General features: G+C 34.4%; 1 protein-coding gene across 1 annotated transcript in view; it reads left to right on the top strand.

The window, feature by feature from the left end:
• The window catches only part of AP3B1 (adaptor related protein complex 3 subunit beta 1), a 277,730-nt gene that overhangs the window by 161,808 nt on the left and 100,047 nt on the right, over window positions 1-15,875 (top strand). The window contains exons 16-19 of the mRNA XM_007129837.4: window positions 3,653-3,839; window positions 4,812-4,942; window positions 10,171-10,282; window positions 13,138-13,285. Of these exons, the coding sequence (XP_007129899.2) occupies window positions 3,653-3,839; window positions 4,812-4,942; window positions 10,171-10,282; window positions 13,138-13,285 (578 nt within the window). The remainder of the gene's footprint in view (window positions 1-3,652; window positions 3,840-4,811; window positions 4,943-10,170; window positions 10,283-13,137; window positions 13,286-15,875) is intronic.

Here is a 15,875-nt window from a genome sequence, read left to right as displayed (position 1 = left end):
GGCTCACGGGCCCAGCCGCTCCGCGGCATGTGGGATCTTCCCGGACCGGGGCGCGAACCTGATTCCCCTGCATCGGCAGGCGGACGCGCAACCACTGCACCACCAGGGAAGCCCTGTGTATCATTGTTTAACATGCACAAAATGTCCATCAACTTTTACCATTCACCATGAAAATCATAGTGATATAAATCTGCTAAAACAGGATCAGCATCTACTTAAAAAGTTGGGAGGTATTTTAGGAAGACTAAGCCTCAAGATGACAATATAATGTGTACAGGTGCCAAATATGTTTACATGTCTCTCTGTGAAACATGATCTCATATGGATCAAATAACTGGTTTTTAAAATTTAATTTTGTTCATTTTTTATTCTAAGTTTTCTTTTGCACATATGAGAAATGAAGCAATCATGGTTCATGTATTTCTCCATTAGCAGACAAAGGACCTGAATGATTCTGGTTTTCAAATAGAAAAGCAATTAATTCCAATAATAGTTCAACCATTTTTACTCAAAGCTTTTGTACGTTTCTTCTGTCGTTGTAAATGGAATCAAAGTAAAGCTTTTGGAAGTTTATTCTGTCAAAATCGCCGTAAATGCTGTTGTAAATTTAAAAGCCCCAACGTGGCTTTCACTGAACGGATGTTGTCATGGTAAAATCAACGTTCTTATTAAATTAAGAAAACTATGGAACAGAAATATTTTGGGAATTGGTTGTGGTGCATGCATACTCACTCTGCTTATTCTACCAAGTGAAATAAAACTATAATGGTCAAAATTACTGATATTTGATATGTGTAGTTTAACTGAACTACAGGATTCTTGTGATGAAGCTAATATTGAAAAAGCATACTTAGGCATGACACCACACACTCTCATATGCAATTCTCTTTGCTGCATGTGACCAGTGGGATTTTAGAAATGTGATTTTATGAAAAACTGCTTTGTAAATTAGCCTGTGTTCTATATTGGCTTTTTTGCCCCGGGGCAGGTGGGTGGAGGAGTAGATTAAGTGAAACTTTTGTGTATTGGTTAGATTTTCATTCAAAATCATTTGGAAATCTTTAAAGTGTTTATCAGGTAGAGCACCAAAAACCTTCAGCTTTTGAAAATTTTAGCAAATAACGATTCTTAGAAACAAATCTTGCAAACAGGAAGACATTGAAATGTATCCCTATAAAAACAAAGGAAGAACTGAACAAATTAAGTGGTAAGAACTAAAAATTTATTTTAGAAGTTCTATCATTTGCAGTATCTCAACTATGGTGAAGACTTTTTTGATGGAACTCCTATTTTTGTGGTTAAGTTTATATTTTGTATTAGAATGAAATGAAATCAAGGAGGCAGTTGGTTTTGCATTATCTAAATTTGATGAAAATTTTTTTTTACAGTATAGGGAATTATTTAAAAGTTTTATCTCATAAAGATAGTTTTATTGAATGGAGGGGGGAAAGTTAAATATCTAGGCTTGAAATATTTACAGATTTTAACATAAAAGAAAGCATTGAGAATATCCTTGTATTCAACAGAATTTTCTCTGTGCTTACCAGATCATTCAAACTGTAAAGAAGACATTTTTTTTCCATTAAAAATATTATGTTCTATAGGGAAGAGTAAGTTGCAAATGTCAACATTTTCATAATTGGTGATCATAAAATTCAGTTTTGAAGAAGATTGTAGGCAATTTTATTTTCTTTAATTTAAAAATAATAAGACCATATAAAAATATGTTCTTCAAATAAATACCAATGATTTGGTTTTAGAGATAGACAGAGCTAAGACATTGATTAAAGTATATGAATAAATACATATCTGAGTGAAAATTATTCTGCTTATGTTTTTAATGCATCATTGAACATGAATATGAGTTTATCTTTTAGAATTTTATTTTTGAAAATACATTTTTGGTAGAACTGTTTCATAACCTACCAATATAATAAAACAAGTTTTATAGTCAATAAATACATATTCTAGAAATTACATAATTTTTATTACTTAAAATTTTCTCTCACTTTCAATAGTGTCTGTTAATATTTTGAAATAATTTAATTTCCTAAACATTAATTTCAGGGATCAGAAATAAAAGCAAGATGAGTTAGTCCACTAACTCAAAAAATTATTTCAATGAATAGACTTATTTTCTTTTTCTGATTTATTTTAGTTCCGTATTCTAAATCTCAACACTCAAAAATAGACTTTAGAGTTAACCTAGTTATAGATTCTCACTCTACATTTGAGGAAACTAACAGTTATGTGTATTTTTCCCAGGTTATCCCAGCAAGCTGATTACCGTCCAGTGTACAACACTTCCTTTTGACCTGTATTACTCATTTGGTGACTATTTTGCTAATTGTCCTTAAAAATCAATCATAGAATTTTTCTTATCTGTGGTTGAACCAACATGGTTTAATGATTAGTGGATAGCAATAGTTGGTAACCAAATTTAGAATAGCTCTATTAACATTTTTCACTTGTATTTTTTGTAGTTCTGCTTTAGTAAAACTAGGTTAATGGTTTTTAAATAGATTATTACTGAAAGAAGGTTGCTTTTTATCCAAATCAATTATCTTAACGAATTAATATTGTAAAAGTTTACCACACCATTCCTGTACTTTGGCTTATTGTTATAGAACTATCTTAGCTTTGCCTGACTTCACTGATTTTATTTTTTTTAATCCACTTCTAATGTCTGTAAAATGTTCTAATGCAGATGTTTATTTTTTCCATGTATTATGAATCCTGTTTATAGTTAGAATTGTATGTAACCTTCTAAATTAAAATTATGCTTTTTCAATAAAATAACTGGAGTTTAAAATACAAACCTATTTTGTTAACATTTCAATTTTGGTTTAATTATTATTAAAATTATCTCAATATATGTTAATGTAGTACATTCAGAAATTGACCTAGGAAATCTTATTATAGTGTAAAATCTGCTATAATAAGTTGTTCCCTAACATAAATAAATAAATGACCAGTATTACCAGAGGCTATAAGCAACATGGGGAAAAAAATGGAAGGAGTCTTTTATCCTAGTTTTTAGAGGGCATCAGCAGCTTGCTTTTATGAAAAAGTAACAGCTAAATGCACTGCAAATAATTTGCAGTAATCCAGTTCAGTGATTCATGTGTCTGCTTTAATGGGTCATAATTCAGGGTAAAGTAACTGAGTGCAGTCAGAGTGCAGACACTGCTTATGCCAGGGACAGTATCTCTTCATAAAACACACCTCAGGAGAAGCAGTTTGCCAGCCCCCTAATACTCTCTGATGTTTTGATGTCCTGCATATTTTTCCGATTAAGTTTTGAGTGCCATGTTTTTAGTTGTATTTCCACATTCATTATTCTCACGTAGACCCTTCAGCGGGTTTGCCATATATGATTATTTTTTTAATGATGCCTTTCTTTCCACTTCAGCAGTTTAATAATCTAGCACATGGCTGCTTCTCGGTACTCAGCATTCACCTCCCCAATACTGAAGAGGACATGTGCTTTGGCTTCAGAATTCCATTTGCAGCATTAGAAATGCATATTCCCTATGGAACAACATTTGTTTGACATAACCATTCATTTTTATTACCTCTTTAAATATGTTTATCCAGAGTTATCAATAATCATAAATAACTATTCTCATCTTGTTCTATTTTTTTCCAACAGACAAAATTGCTTACCCAGTACATATTAAATCTCGGCAAGTATGATCAAAACTACGACATCAGAGACCGTACAAGATTTATTAGGCAGCTTATTGTTCCGAATGAGAAGAGTGGAGCTTTAAGTAAATATGCCAAAAAAATATTCCTGGCTCAAAAACCCGCACCACTGCTTGAGTCTCCTTTTAAAGGTACTATTATCAGAATATACCTGCAAAATATTTGTTGTCTAAAAAATTATGACATTATATCCCATTTCTAACATGTTTAAAATTGATCTCTTAGAAAATATAAGTGATTAGCATATGTAAATATATAAGAACAGTGTGCTTTCTACTCATTCATCTGTTCTCCAATGCAAGCTTTATAATAGTTCATGTTTTTATAGACCTTATTTACCTAAATAATTTCAATCTTCTGATTTTATTTTTATTCTAACCAGATGATTTGGCTGAACAATAGATAAAAGCTGTGTTGTTCTTGCAGACATTGACTTCATCTCTGTTTTAAATAGATAGCTTTGTTTAATAAGGAGTATATAATTCACCTTAATACTTATTTGTAATTAAATAAATATTCTGTGTACACTAACATAAGCTTTTCCGGGAAGAATTATTTCATAAAAATATCCCTTTATATTTGTTTGCTTTTCAAAGATGGAAGTTGACTTATTTTCCCCAGTGTTTTAAAAGGAGTGTTTTTTTCCTCAGTTTAACAAGTAGCCATTACAGTGGGAATCAAATGATTATATACTTTGGTTTTCATATTATTTCTTATTTAATGTTGTAAAGCGATAAAAAGCAGTTCAGTTTTGTAGAAAAACTATTAAAATTCTGAATGTGTTTGTGGCAAGACATGTATATGGATTGTTTAACTGTGCTGTCATTCTTAATATTCACAGTAAAGTAATTTTTAGAGAAGCTACATATCAGAGCAACACCTCTAAACACACTGACTGATTAGCTTTTTTATTGACCATTATGGGGGAGATTATTGTAATCTATGGACTGAAATCAGTTTTTTGACCTATGAAGAGCTTCCTAGTTTATATTTATTCCTTGACATTTGAGGTAATATGCCAATTACCTTGAGCTCTGATTAGGATTGTTCTCTGTTATATACAGCTCATATTGTTTATTTTATATTTTCCTCTATTTTAATAGGTAGGGATCATTACCAGCTTGGCACTTTGTCTCATACTCTCAACACTAAAGCTACTGGGTACCTGGAATTATCTAATTGGCCAGAGGTGGCACCTGACCCATCAGTTCGAAATGTAGAAGTAATAGAGTTGGTAAGTTGACCTTTCTGAAATTAATTTTGTCAAGCAGTGGGAGATTCTGGAATAACTATTGTTTTATATAAAAGCTTTTTTGGCGGATTGAAAATTGCTCTGGTATTTCTAAATGTAATGTGTTAGATATATCTTGCTGCTATGGGAAGTAAATATTGTAGTATTCCTATGTCATTGTACATGTACTGTTCCTTTTCTTCAAGGAAATAGAGAATGGAATTCTCTGCATCAGTGCCACCCACATTTGTGGTATTGCATTTGTAGTTGTGTAGATTCAGTTTCTAAGGTATTTAGTTTCATTGGGTTGAGCTTTTCCTACTTAGTTTAGAGATTCGTAAGCTTCCTGTTAATGTTTTCTAAATCATTTTTGCTGTCTCTTCCAGAAAAACCATACAAAGTGTTCTTCTCGATTTTCTGATGAACCTTTTTTACGTAAAGCCTAAACATAAATAGGAAGCATCATGTACCAAAAATGTCCTTACACAAGGTCACAATTAAAATGAATAATATGTTGCTTTCACATTAAAAAAAAAGCTCTCTATATAAATAACCTTTTCCTAGATCTTTAAAACATGTTGTCCACTAAAGTAAGAGAATTAGTGTTCTTTCCTAGTATTATCTCTTTCTTTCTTATATAAACAAGAGAAATAAAGAGAGGGGTCTTCTGATTGTCTTTAGAGATTGATTATGTGAAATATATCTGATACTTTTTTAAGTAGAATTAATAAAAAATAACAGTTAGGTATTACATCCTGGATGCTTTTCTGGTAGAACACATATTTTGAACTAGGTAGGATTCAGATAACCAGTCTTTCTCACTAATTCCTATGAGAAAGTCAGTTAATCTTCTTGCCTAACTTTTCCATATACAGTGGAAAAAAAATATTACTTTAAATAGAAGAATTTCTATAACAGGCATAGCTTTTTTTTTGGCCACACTGCGCAGCTTGCAAGATCTTAGTTTTCCCCAACCAGGGATTGAACCTGGGCTACAGCAGTGAAAGCATCAAGTCCTAACCACTGGACCGCCAGGGAATTCTCCCGGCATGGCCATTTAATTTGATTCTTTTGAGAAATACATTTCTCTTAAGTACACAAACTTGTCTGGCTTTGGAGTGTGGCAAGAGCAATAATAGCTGATAATGGCTCCATTTAGCAGACCCTGGAGTGTACTTTGATAGTTTTATAAACATTATCTTGTTTAAACCTCATAATGGTTATAAGTGATGGTTATTGTTATTCCCATTTTACAGATGATGAAACCAAGGTTCAGAGAACTTAAGTAAATTGCCCAAGTTCCCATAGCTAGTAAGTAATGGAATTGGGATTCCAACCCTTATCTGAGTCCATTGTTCATTCTCTTACTGCATTTTATTATGTAACATGAGGAGAGAGGAAGCTTGAGCTTGTTTGCAAATCTGTACTATCCTTAGTATTTAACACCACTGTTTTCATGCTGTGACAAATTATCTCTATTTAGAGATGATTTTTTAAATTATAAAACTTATTAAAAACAAGTTGCATGCTCCTCCTTGCAACTAAGTTTGGTGATTTCCCTTCAAATCTACATACTACTGTTAAGTATTCTTCAAAAAAATTGGCTTACTTGTGAAACTTTTGGTCAGGTGCCAGAATACAAAGAGCATGTTCTTTGTTATGATTCTTTCACAGAAATACTGTCTCTCCTAATTTCTTATGTCTGTTTGTTGTTTTTATGGTTCTGTCCTTTTTCATTGTTGGGTACATAATGTTTTGGTCCAAGTAGAATCATCCTTTTATCCTACCCCCGCTTCTGCCCTATCCTTCCTCCTTGCTGCCCCAATCCACCAAAAAAAGTAAAATAAAAATAGTTTATCATCTCAGAAATTAATAACAATGCCATGCAATTTAATTTGGTCTCAGCAGTATCCTTATATTGGCTGATAGATTGGTTGGTTGGCTGGCTTCTTCTATTTTCATGTGCTTTTCTAAGCATTAACTATCTTATAGGGACAGTATTTGCGGTATGCGGGCCTCTCACTGTTGTGGCCTCTCCCGTTGGGGAGCACAGGCTCCGGACGCGCAGGCTTAGCGGCCATGGCTCACGGGCCTAGCCGCTCCGCAGCATGTGGGATCTTCCCGGACCAGGGCACGAACCCGTGTCCCCTGCTTCGGCAGGCAGACTCTCAACCACTGCGCCACCAGGGAAGCCCGACCTATTTTCTTGTATTCATTTCACCTGTCCAGTTCAACAGATACAAATTGATTTCTTTTTCATTTTGATGACTACATTGTGAAAATTAATAATTGGTAGCTTGTTATGGAGGATAATGGATAGAACTTGGTTGGAAAAAACTGTCACTCTCCGTTGATGCCATGCAGAAAACAGTTTCAGTCTGTTGGTCTCTGGACATACTGACTTAAAATTATACTATAGAGACTCAAGTAAATATAAAAATAATGCACATAGTTTTATTATAAGATGCAGCTGCGACAATGCAGAAAGTACTGTTCGCATAGTCTTTCATTCTACCTCACCCCTCTAAAGTCCCGTCAATATTTCATGCACGTAATACATGTGTTATCCTAGTTTTACTATAAAGTGATCTTACAGGGTCACATCTTGTTACTATGAAATATATCTTAGTAAGAATAATGGCCTAGGCTTAGATAATCTGATATTTTAATCAAAACAACATGAAACCTAGTCATATTGACACTAGAAGTCACTTTGCATTGCATACTACCATTTCCAGGATATCAGATATGATATATATTTATATTATGACACCAGTAAGTTTTCAAGATTTTTTATAATTTTTTTTTGCTTAGTTCTAGAAAATTCTTTTCTCCCCAGTTACAGAAAAACTGTCTTTTGCATATCAAGGGTATTTTGCTTTATAAACACATCTACTATCAGTTACTATCAGTATTTTATCCTACATAGGAACTTTCAAATTAGTGCCTTGCTATTCTTTTCCTCTTCTCTTTTCTGTGTTATTTCTTTTGCTTAGAATGATACAATTATCATAGTCATAAAAGACCATAACAAAAAGTAAAATATTTTTATTGCTAGTCTTTACCCTTTAAAACCTAAAACTCCATGAATAGAGAGTCCATGGCCATGTCAAAATAATATACCCCTTTGAGCATAGGAGCCTGATTTTCCTTATATGTTGACTCAGTCTTACCCTGAAAGCCATAGTCTAATTAAGTAATTTTTTTCCTATAAATTGACCTCACACACTTTTTACTAGCCTTCAGAAAAATATTACTTGTTTGGATTTAAGAAAAATATGAACTTCACTGTTCACTAAATATAGGAGAAATTTGTTTATAGAATACTATCTTTATTTGTAACTGGAGGACAGAGCATTTTAAATATACATTAAAAAAAGAAAGGACTACTGCTGATCTTATGTTAGTATCTTATTCAAATATATTTGAGTAATTTTTACTTATTTTTCTATTATTGTCCAGATAGTAGTTTTCCAAGTTACTGAAGCTTATCCTTTTAAGCAACATATCTTAAGCCCATAAGCCCTCTAGATCAGTGGTTTTCAAACCTAGCTGTACACTATAATCATACGGAGCTCTTTAAACAAAACAAACCTATGTCAGACCTGCACCAGACCAATTAAAACAGAATCTTAGGAAGTGAATCCCAAGCATTAGCTTTTTTAGTATTAGTGTTTTTATTGTTGGTATTAGTATTTTTAAAAGTATTCTCAGGTGATTCTGACATATATCCAGTGCTGAGAACCCGTCTTGAATAAGAACCTCTGTCCTACTATAAATTTCTTTACAACAAAATGTTACTCTCGCAGGCTAGCACATAGTAGAAGCTCAAAAGTGTGATAAATAAATGAGTCTTAACCGTTCTTGACCTTTTAAAAAATACACATTTTCTTGCCCTTTAAAAGAGAGTGTATGAAACATGATTTAATTTTTTCTTAATGAATCAAAGTCACACTTATGAAAAAAATTTCTTTTACTTTAATACACTATATTAAAGTTTTTAAGGTGCTGTCACCCAACTAATGATTATTGTGCCAGACACATTTAAGATATATCAGTGTACAAAATATTCAAACATCTCTGCTCTCCAGAAGCTGACATTCTAGCAGGGATAGACTGACAGTTAAATATATAAATTGTATACAATAGTATGTTAGAAAGTAATAAGTGCTGTGACCAAAAAAAAAAAAGACTAGAGCAAAGGAAGATCAGAAGTACCAGGCATCGGAGGTTGGAATTTTAAGGAGAGTGGTCCTCCCTGAGGTGGCATTTGTACAGAGAATTGAAGGAGGTGAGGGAATGAGCCACGCAAGTCACGTGGGGGAGGATATTGGAAGTAGGAACAGCTTTGGGGAAAGGCCTGAAGAGGGGAGCATGCCTGGGGTGTTTGAAGACACTGTAAGGAGTGGCTGGAGGGGAGCAGGCAGGAGGGAGAGCAGCAGGAGGAGGACCAAGAGGGCCTCAGGCACGTAGGGCTGAGCAGAGTGCTGTAAGAGCTTCATGTTTTCTGAGTGAATGGGAGGCCTTTTGCAGAATTTCAAACAAAGGGACTTGACTAGAGTTAATCAAATCAATCTAGCTGCTGTGTTGAGCCAACTTGGAATGGGGGATGGGAGGTGGGCGTAGATACAACCTAGCCGGTTAGAGACTGTTGTAATCCGGGAGGGAGAGAGCTCTGACCAAGGTGGTGGTTATAGGCTTTCTTGATGCATTCGATGTTTAGGATAGAAGAGAAAGACAGAAGCCAAGATTCTGTCTTGATAGAACCCCAAGATACCCCAGGGTTCAGGCTGTTGAAGATGGTACGGGCTATTTATTGCCTACACTGAGTATTTTCTTTCTTTTTTTCTTTTACCTCAGTATCAAGCTGTGAACTTGAATTTCTTACTGCTGTTACTGTATCTGCCTCTAATTGCTCTCATCTCTTCTAGACTATCTTACTTTAGTTTAAATCTTCTGTAGACCAACAAATACACAAGTGTTTAAAATCATATGTTAAAACAATGTTGTTGATCTAATATAATAGGCTCTGAGTGAGAGTTTATGTTCCTCTGCTTAGGGGTAAAGGGCAACAAACCAGTGTCAGGATTCTCAGAGTTGCCTTCTCTGTTGAGGCTTTAAACTTCCTTTTGGGTTCACAGAGTATTCTGAATGACTAAGTTTACCTGAAGACTGAATCCCTTAATGAGAATTCATTGATATTTACATTTTTACTTTTTTTTTTTAATCAGGCAAAAGAATGGACCCCAGCAGGAAAAGCAAAGAAAGAGAATCCTGATAAGAAATTTTATTCTGAATCTGCGGAGGAGGAGGAGGACTCTTCTGAGAGCAGCAGTGACAGTGGTGGGGTTTTAATTCATTGAAAAACATTGTTCACTATAGCTTATATGCTGTGCTTCCTATAGACCAATAAGGCCTAGAACATAATATTCAACAAGGTGGTTTAAATGAACTTTATACCATTACAATAATTCCTTTCACTTACATATCACTGTTTTCAAAGTAATTTCTAACGCCTTTTCATTTGACATTGCCTCTTGGACCCACAACTAATAAATGATATAATTGAAACGGGAACACATGCTCTTCTGAATTCTAACCCACACTGCCTGTGATATTCATTAGCATATTGAAAAATGTAATTTTATATTTGATAAGCCTTTAGTGGGGCCTTTAAAAGTAACTTTTCTTTTGTATTGGCTTGGCCAAAAAGTTCGTTCGGGTTTTTCTGTAAGATGTTACTTCGGAAAAACCCAAACGAACTTTATGGCCAACCCCCCAATAAAATGTAAAGTTTATTTTTAACCTTGAGCAGTCTGTTCATATCCATTTTTTACTCTTTTACTTCTACATGAAAGCTAAAATTAATAAATCTCTTGTGTATTATAAAGAAACAAAGAGCTAAAAAGACTGAGGGCAACCACATGCAATGAAAAAAATACTAAACAGGAAGGATCTAGAAGTCCTGAGTTTTAGCCAGGCAAATTGAATAAGGCACTTAGCTTCTCTATATCTGATAAATGAAGGGGTAGAGTTAGATGCCTTTTAAGTCTCTTCAATACTGAAAGTCTGAGTGATTTGCATAATAAAGTATATATAGGAGTTACATACTCTTATTAAGAGTTAACCTAGTAAACTTATCTGATCCAAGACTAAATGACATCTCTTTCTTTTAAAACCTTTATTCCTTGGGAAGCCAGGGCTGCTCACTATTACTTAGTCATCCATTACCTGACATTAAGGTAATTCATTCATTTTTTCCTCTGTTTCCCCTGTCAAAATCTTTGTTTTCAGTATCTGATAAGTTAATCTGTGGTGCATTACCTTCTGAAGTAATACGCTGAAAAATGGGGGAAATTACTTCAATCCAAAGAGTTAATGCTAAAAAATATGGAATTTCAGGAATGATATAGACCATTGAGAAAGATATGTTGTGTAGTTGAGTGTTTCATATAGATACTTATCTCCATCCCATTTATTTACAAGCTCCTGTCTGTTTAGAGTCTAACCTTTTTCAATACATATTTGAAATACTCCGTTAACATTATGGCTTTTCATGGGATTATCTGAGTACTTATAATAGGGAGTCATATGGCAGGAGTTCCATTCTGGCTGCCAGAGGAAAGAGAGAACTTTTCTCATTAGAAGTTACCAGTTTTTTCTAAACAATGCCTGAAGTGAACTGGACCCAGATTCATGTTGAACTCCCATGTAATAACATGAGAAAGTAACTTAGTTGCTATACTTTCTTATTTATTTATTTATTTATAGCATAAACGATTTATCTAAGTTAATATGTACGTGTGCTTAACTTTGATATCACAACAAATTCAAAATATTTTTATTCAGCAGTTTTGTTTTGCCTTTGTAAAGTTTGGGTAAAATAAATTTTGCTCTTTGTAAAAGCTGACGATAAAGAGTGCCTTACCATGTGGCAGGCACTGTTGTGTCCTAATCACCTTTACAGGTTTCAAATCATTTAATCTTCACAACAGCTCTTTGAAGTAGCCTTTGCTGAAAGGAAAACTGAGACCCAGACAGGCTGAATAACTTGCTCGGTCTTACAACTTGGTACACGGCAGCGCCAGGGTTTGAACTCGGACATTCCAGCTTGACAACTCATGCTTATAACCACTTCAAGCTCTTCCAAAAGAATATAGGCACTCCTAGCTTTTCGCTGTGATACATGAATTAATCCTCATAAAGTAGCTATTATTTACCTATTAGAATACTGTTTTAACTAGAGGTTACGTTCCTGCCTGAGGACATTTCATCAGATAGGTCATAGGCCGGGACAACAGTTTGTCCTCTTATCTAGGATACAACTCTGCACCTATAATCATTTCAACTAGTAAAAAATTATGCATCATGTTTAAAATACACATAAATATACTATATGTATCACTTCTGCAAAGAGCCCTAGTATACCATAATTTATTCATAAAACATTTAACTATAGTGCCTCAGTGTAACTTTATCATTTCTTTGACCTACGGAAGACTCCTATACTAGCTAAAATAAGTGCTTTTTAAGTAGTGATGTTGCTTTATTGCCTTTGAATTTAGGAATTTTTTTTTAACATCTTTATTGGAGTATAACTGTTTTACAATTGTGTGTTAATTTCTGCTTTACAACAAAGTGAGTCAGTTACACATATACATATGTTCCCATATCTCTTCCCTCTTGCGTCACCCTCTGAATTTAGGAATTTTTGAAGACAATTTGAATGACTCATTTCCCTCTCAAAATTGGTTCATGAGAAAATTCAACAATCCTTTCCTTTTCTCTAAATAAAATTTCTCATTATAAGTAGAGGAATTAAAATTATTTCTTTATTCTTATATCATCCTCATAATCATTCTTTAAATAAAAACTTTTTGCCATAGCTAAAATACTTATGTGTTTGAAAAGCAAGATAGGCTCACTTTGGTTTAGTTGGTTGATCTTTTCTTTGCCTTTCCCCACTCACTAGCAGAGTGCCTTCTCTGTGCATTGGAGTCCCGCCATGCTTACCCTGCCGCAGGGTTCAGGAGTCTAAGTGACCAGAGGGCAGAAATAGGAAATGTGGAACACCTGAGGTCCACTAAACTAAAATTCAGCATCTGGTTTCATTTGTGATGAATGTTGACACTTACTTGTGTCCTTATGTATAATTAAATGGGTATAAATCAAGAAGCATCTGGATATCTTTTTTTCAGAGAGTGAATCTGGAAGTGAAAGTGGGGAACCAGACGAGGAAGGAGACAGCAGTGAGGACTCCAGTGAGCATGAGAGTGAGAGTGGAAGTGAGTCAGAGGCAGAAAACAAAAGAGCAGCCAAGAAGAACTCCAAAACCAAAGGAAAAAGGTGAATTATTTTGTCAGAATTTCCTTCAAAAACATTCTGTGGTCTTTTCCCCTGGTCTAACATTGAGTGAGAAAATAAGTGTGTGTGTATGTGTGGTTTTTTTTCCCAAACAGATATTAATTTAAAATACTAATTCATATTATTCTCTTACTTGTAATGCTCAGTTTTCATTTTGAACTTGAAAAAATCTTGGGGTTACATTTTGAAAATTGGTGTAACCTTGGAAGGCTGAGTTAAGTGATCAAGCAGTCGGTATGAAACACTTAATTACCTTTTGAAGCAATTTTGCTGAGGGTGAAAATTAAATCCTTCAACACTTTGCCATTATGTAACTAAGACAATTGATTTTTCTAAATAATGTTATATTAAAATGATTATGATCCAAATATTAGAGTCAGGGGCTGTGAAGGAAGACGGTCATAAGATATTTAAGTGTTAGCACTTTTTAAGATCTCCCATTATCAACAACATTATCATGTATTAAAGTGTCATTAAAATTTTGAGTAATTGGGGCTGATACCTTAGATTATCTGAGTCTGTTTTCCCCACTGCTGTCAGTGAGTGGCCTCTGCAGACACGATGGCCCTTTCCCTGGGAGCCTGCTGCCTGCGCACTTGATGAGCTTGCAGCCTAGCTCAGTCTTGGCTGACAGCACTGATTGGGGCGCAGTACGCTCTCTGCTCCTTTTATTACAGACAGTAATTAAAGCAGCTCGCCCTGCCACTTCCATAACAAACACAGCATAATGCTCTAATTATGACTTTATTAATTTAAGTCAGGATTTAATGATTTTAAAAGTGATTTATATTGTTTTTCCTGTTCAGAACAAATGAAATCTGTAGGTTAAATTAATACAGGCTTTTCATCATTGCAAAGTTAAAAAGCTAGTTACCAGTAAATTCTTTTCATTAGATTAACATCTGAAACTCTAAGCAGTAAGGTAAACAATAATTACCCGTCAAAATTGAGTGATGCAAAGCAAAATAACACTTTTACCTTCAAAATCTTATCTTAAAGGCTAGAAGTTAAATATATTCAGAATCATTCACTTGTTGCAGCAGGCGAGTTACTTGGTTTGTGGTTGCCTTTTCTTAGAAGTTCTGTGCTTCTAGTTTAATATCAATATCTATAATTACATAGTTTATAAAAAGTGTCTTATTTCTTAGAAAGGGAAATTATGTTCAGTGCACTAAATATCCTTTCCAATAGCAAAAGTCAATATACTAGAAATTTATAATCATAAATTGTATTAGTTTCATTCTTTTTTTTCTTCAGAAATGGACTTTTTTTTAACCCGTTTGAATTTTTAAAAATTGTTTATTATACGAAAGGAAATCTCAGATACATTCTAAACCTTGTATTTTTAAGTACATGTTTTAACCATTAAATGGGCGATAATAAATTGCCATTCTTTGCTAGGGGAAGAAAAAACAACAACATACTTTTTAGTCATCAAATATAATTACATGTGCTCTGAGATGTTACCATGACTCCATTTTTAATAAATAGCAATCATATTTCCTCCACAAAATTCAATTCAGGGAAATATCGATTCTTCCCTTGCCTCACCACTCTCCCTCGCCGTGTGTTTTTCTGCTTGTCTCTTAGAATTTTTTTTTAAAACTTTGCCAGTATAACTATATGATAATTTTTTAAAGCTAAGGGGCTTAAAGTATCTTCAAAACCACCCTTTAGTAATCATAACAATTTATGACTAACTTTGAGTTTTTTGGGGTTTTTTGTTTTGTTTTTTTTTTTTTTGTGGTACGCGGGCCTCTCACTGTTGTGGCCTCTCCTGTTGTGGAGCGCAGGCTCAGCGGCCATGGCTCACGGGCCCAGCCACTCCGTGGCATGTGGAATCTTCCCGGACCGGGGCACGAACCCATGTCCCCTGCATCGGCAGATGGACTCTTAACCACTGCGCCACCAGGGTAGCCCTAACTTTGAGTTTTATACTCCAAAGTATTTTCATTGAAGGTAAATACTCCAAAGTATTTTCATATTGGGTAGTGGAGAAAATATGGTCTTTATAGTAAGACAGACTTGAGTTTAAATTCCAATTCCACCCCTCCTGGCTATGTGTCCTTGAGCAAGTTACTTAACCTTCCTGAATATTATAGGATAATAATGCACCCAGTAAGAATATGTTAGAACATCTGAATTAGATAGCTGCTTATGAAGTGCCTAATACTCTTTGGCACAAGGTAGATTTTTTTTTTTTAACTAAATGGATTTTTAAAACAATACACACACACCCACACACACACACACACACACACACACACACACACACACACACACGGTAAAGAGAACTAGACCTTCAAATTTGAGCAAATAAAAAAGACCACAAGGCATCTCTTTTCCCCTGAGAGAAGACCTTTTGGCTGTCTTACATGTTATTTCTTCTTGGAGACCTACTTCCCTTGCCTTCTGCCTGCCTTATTTCTCTTTTTCAACTCATGTGTCTCTTCCTCTAGAAGCGTTCCCACTCTCGGTCAAGTTTGTTTAGATGCTCCTCCAGGTGTTCTCATGACACAGTATACTTTATTACTTATTATTTTCCATGCTTTATTGTCACTGCCAGCTTACT

Source organism: Physeter macrocephalus, chromosome 8 (assembly GCF_002837175.3).
Source record: "Physeter macrocephalus isolate SW-GA chromosome 8, ASM283717v5, whole genome shotgun sequence".
Taxonomy (NCBI): domain Eukaryota; kingdom Metazoa; phylum Chordata; class Mammalia; order Artiodactyla; family Physeteridae; genus Physeter; species Physeter macrocephalus.
The sequence above is the reverse complement of the archived record's forward strand: the minus strand, read 5'-3'. Positions and strand labels throughout refer to the sequence as shown.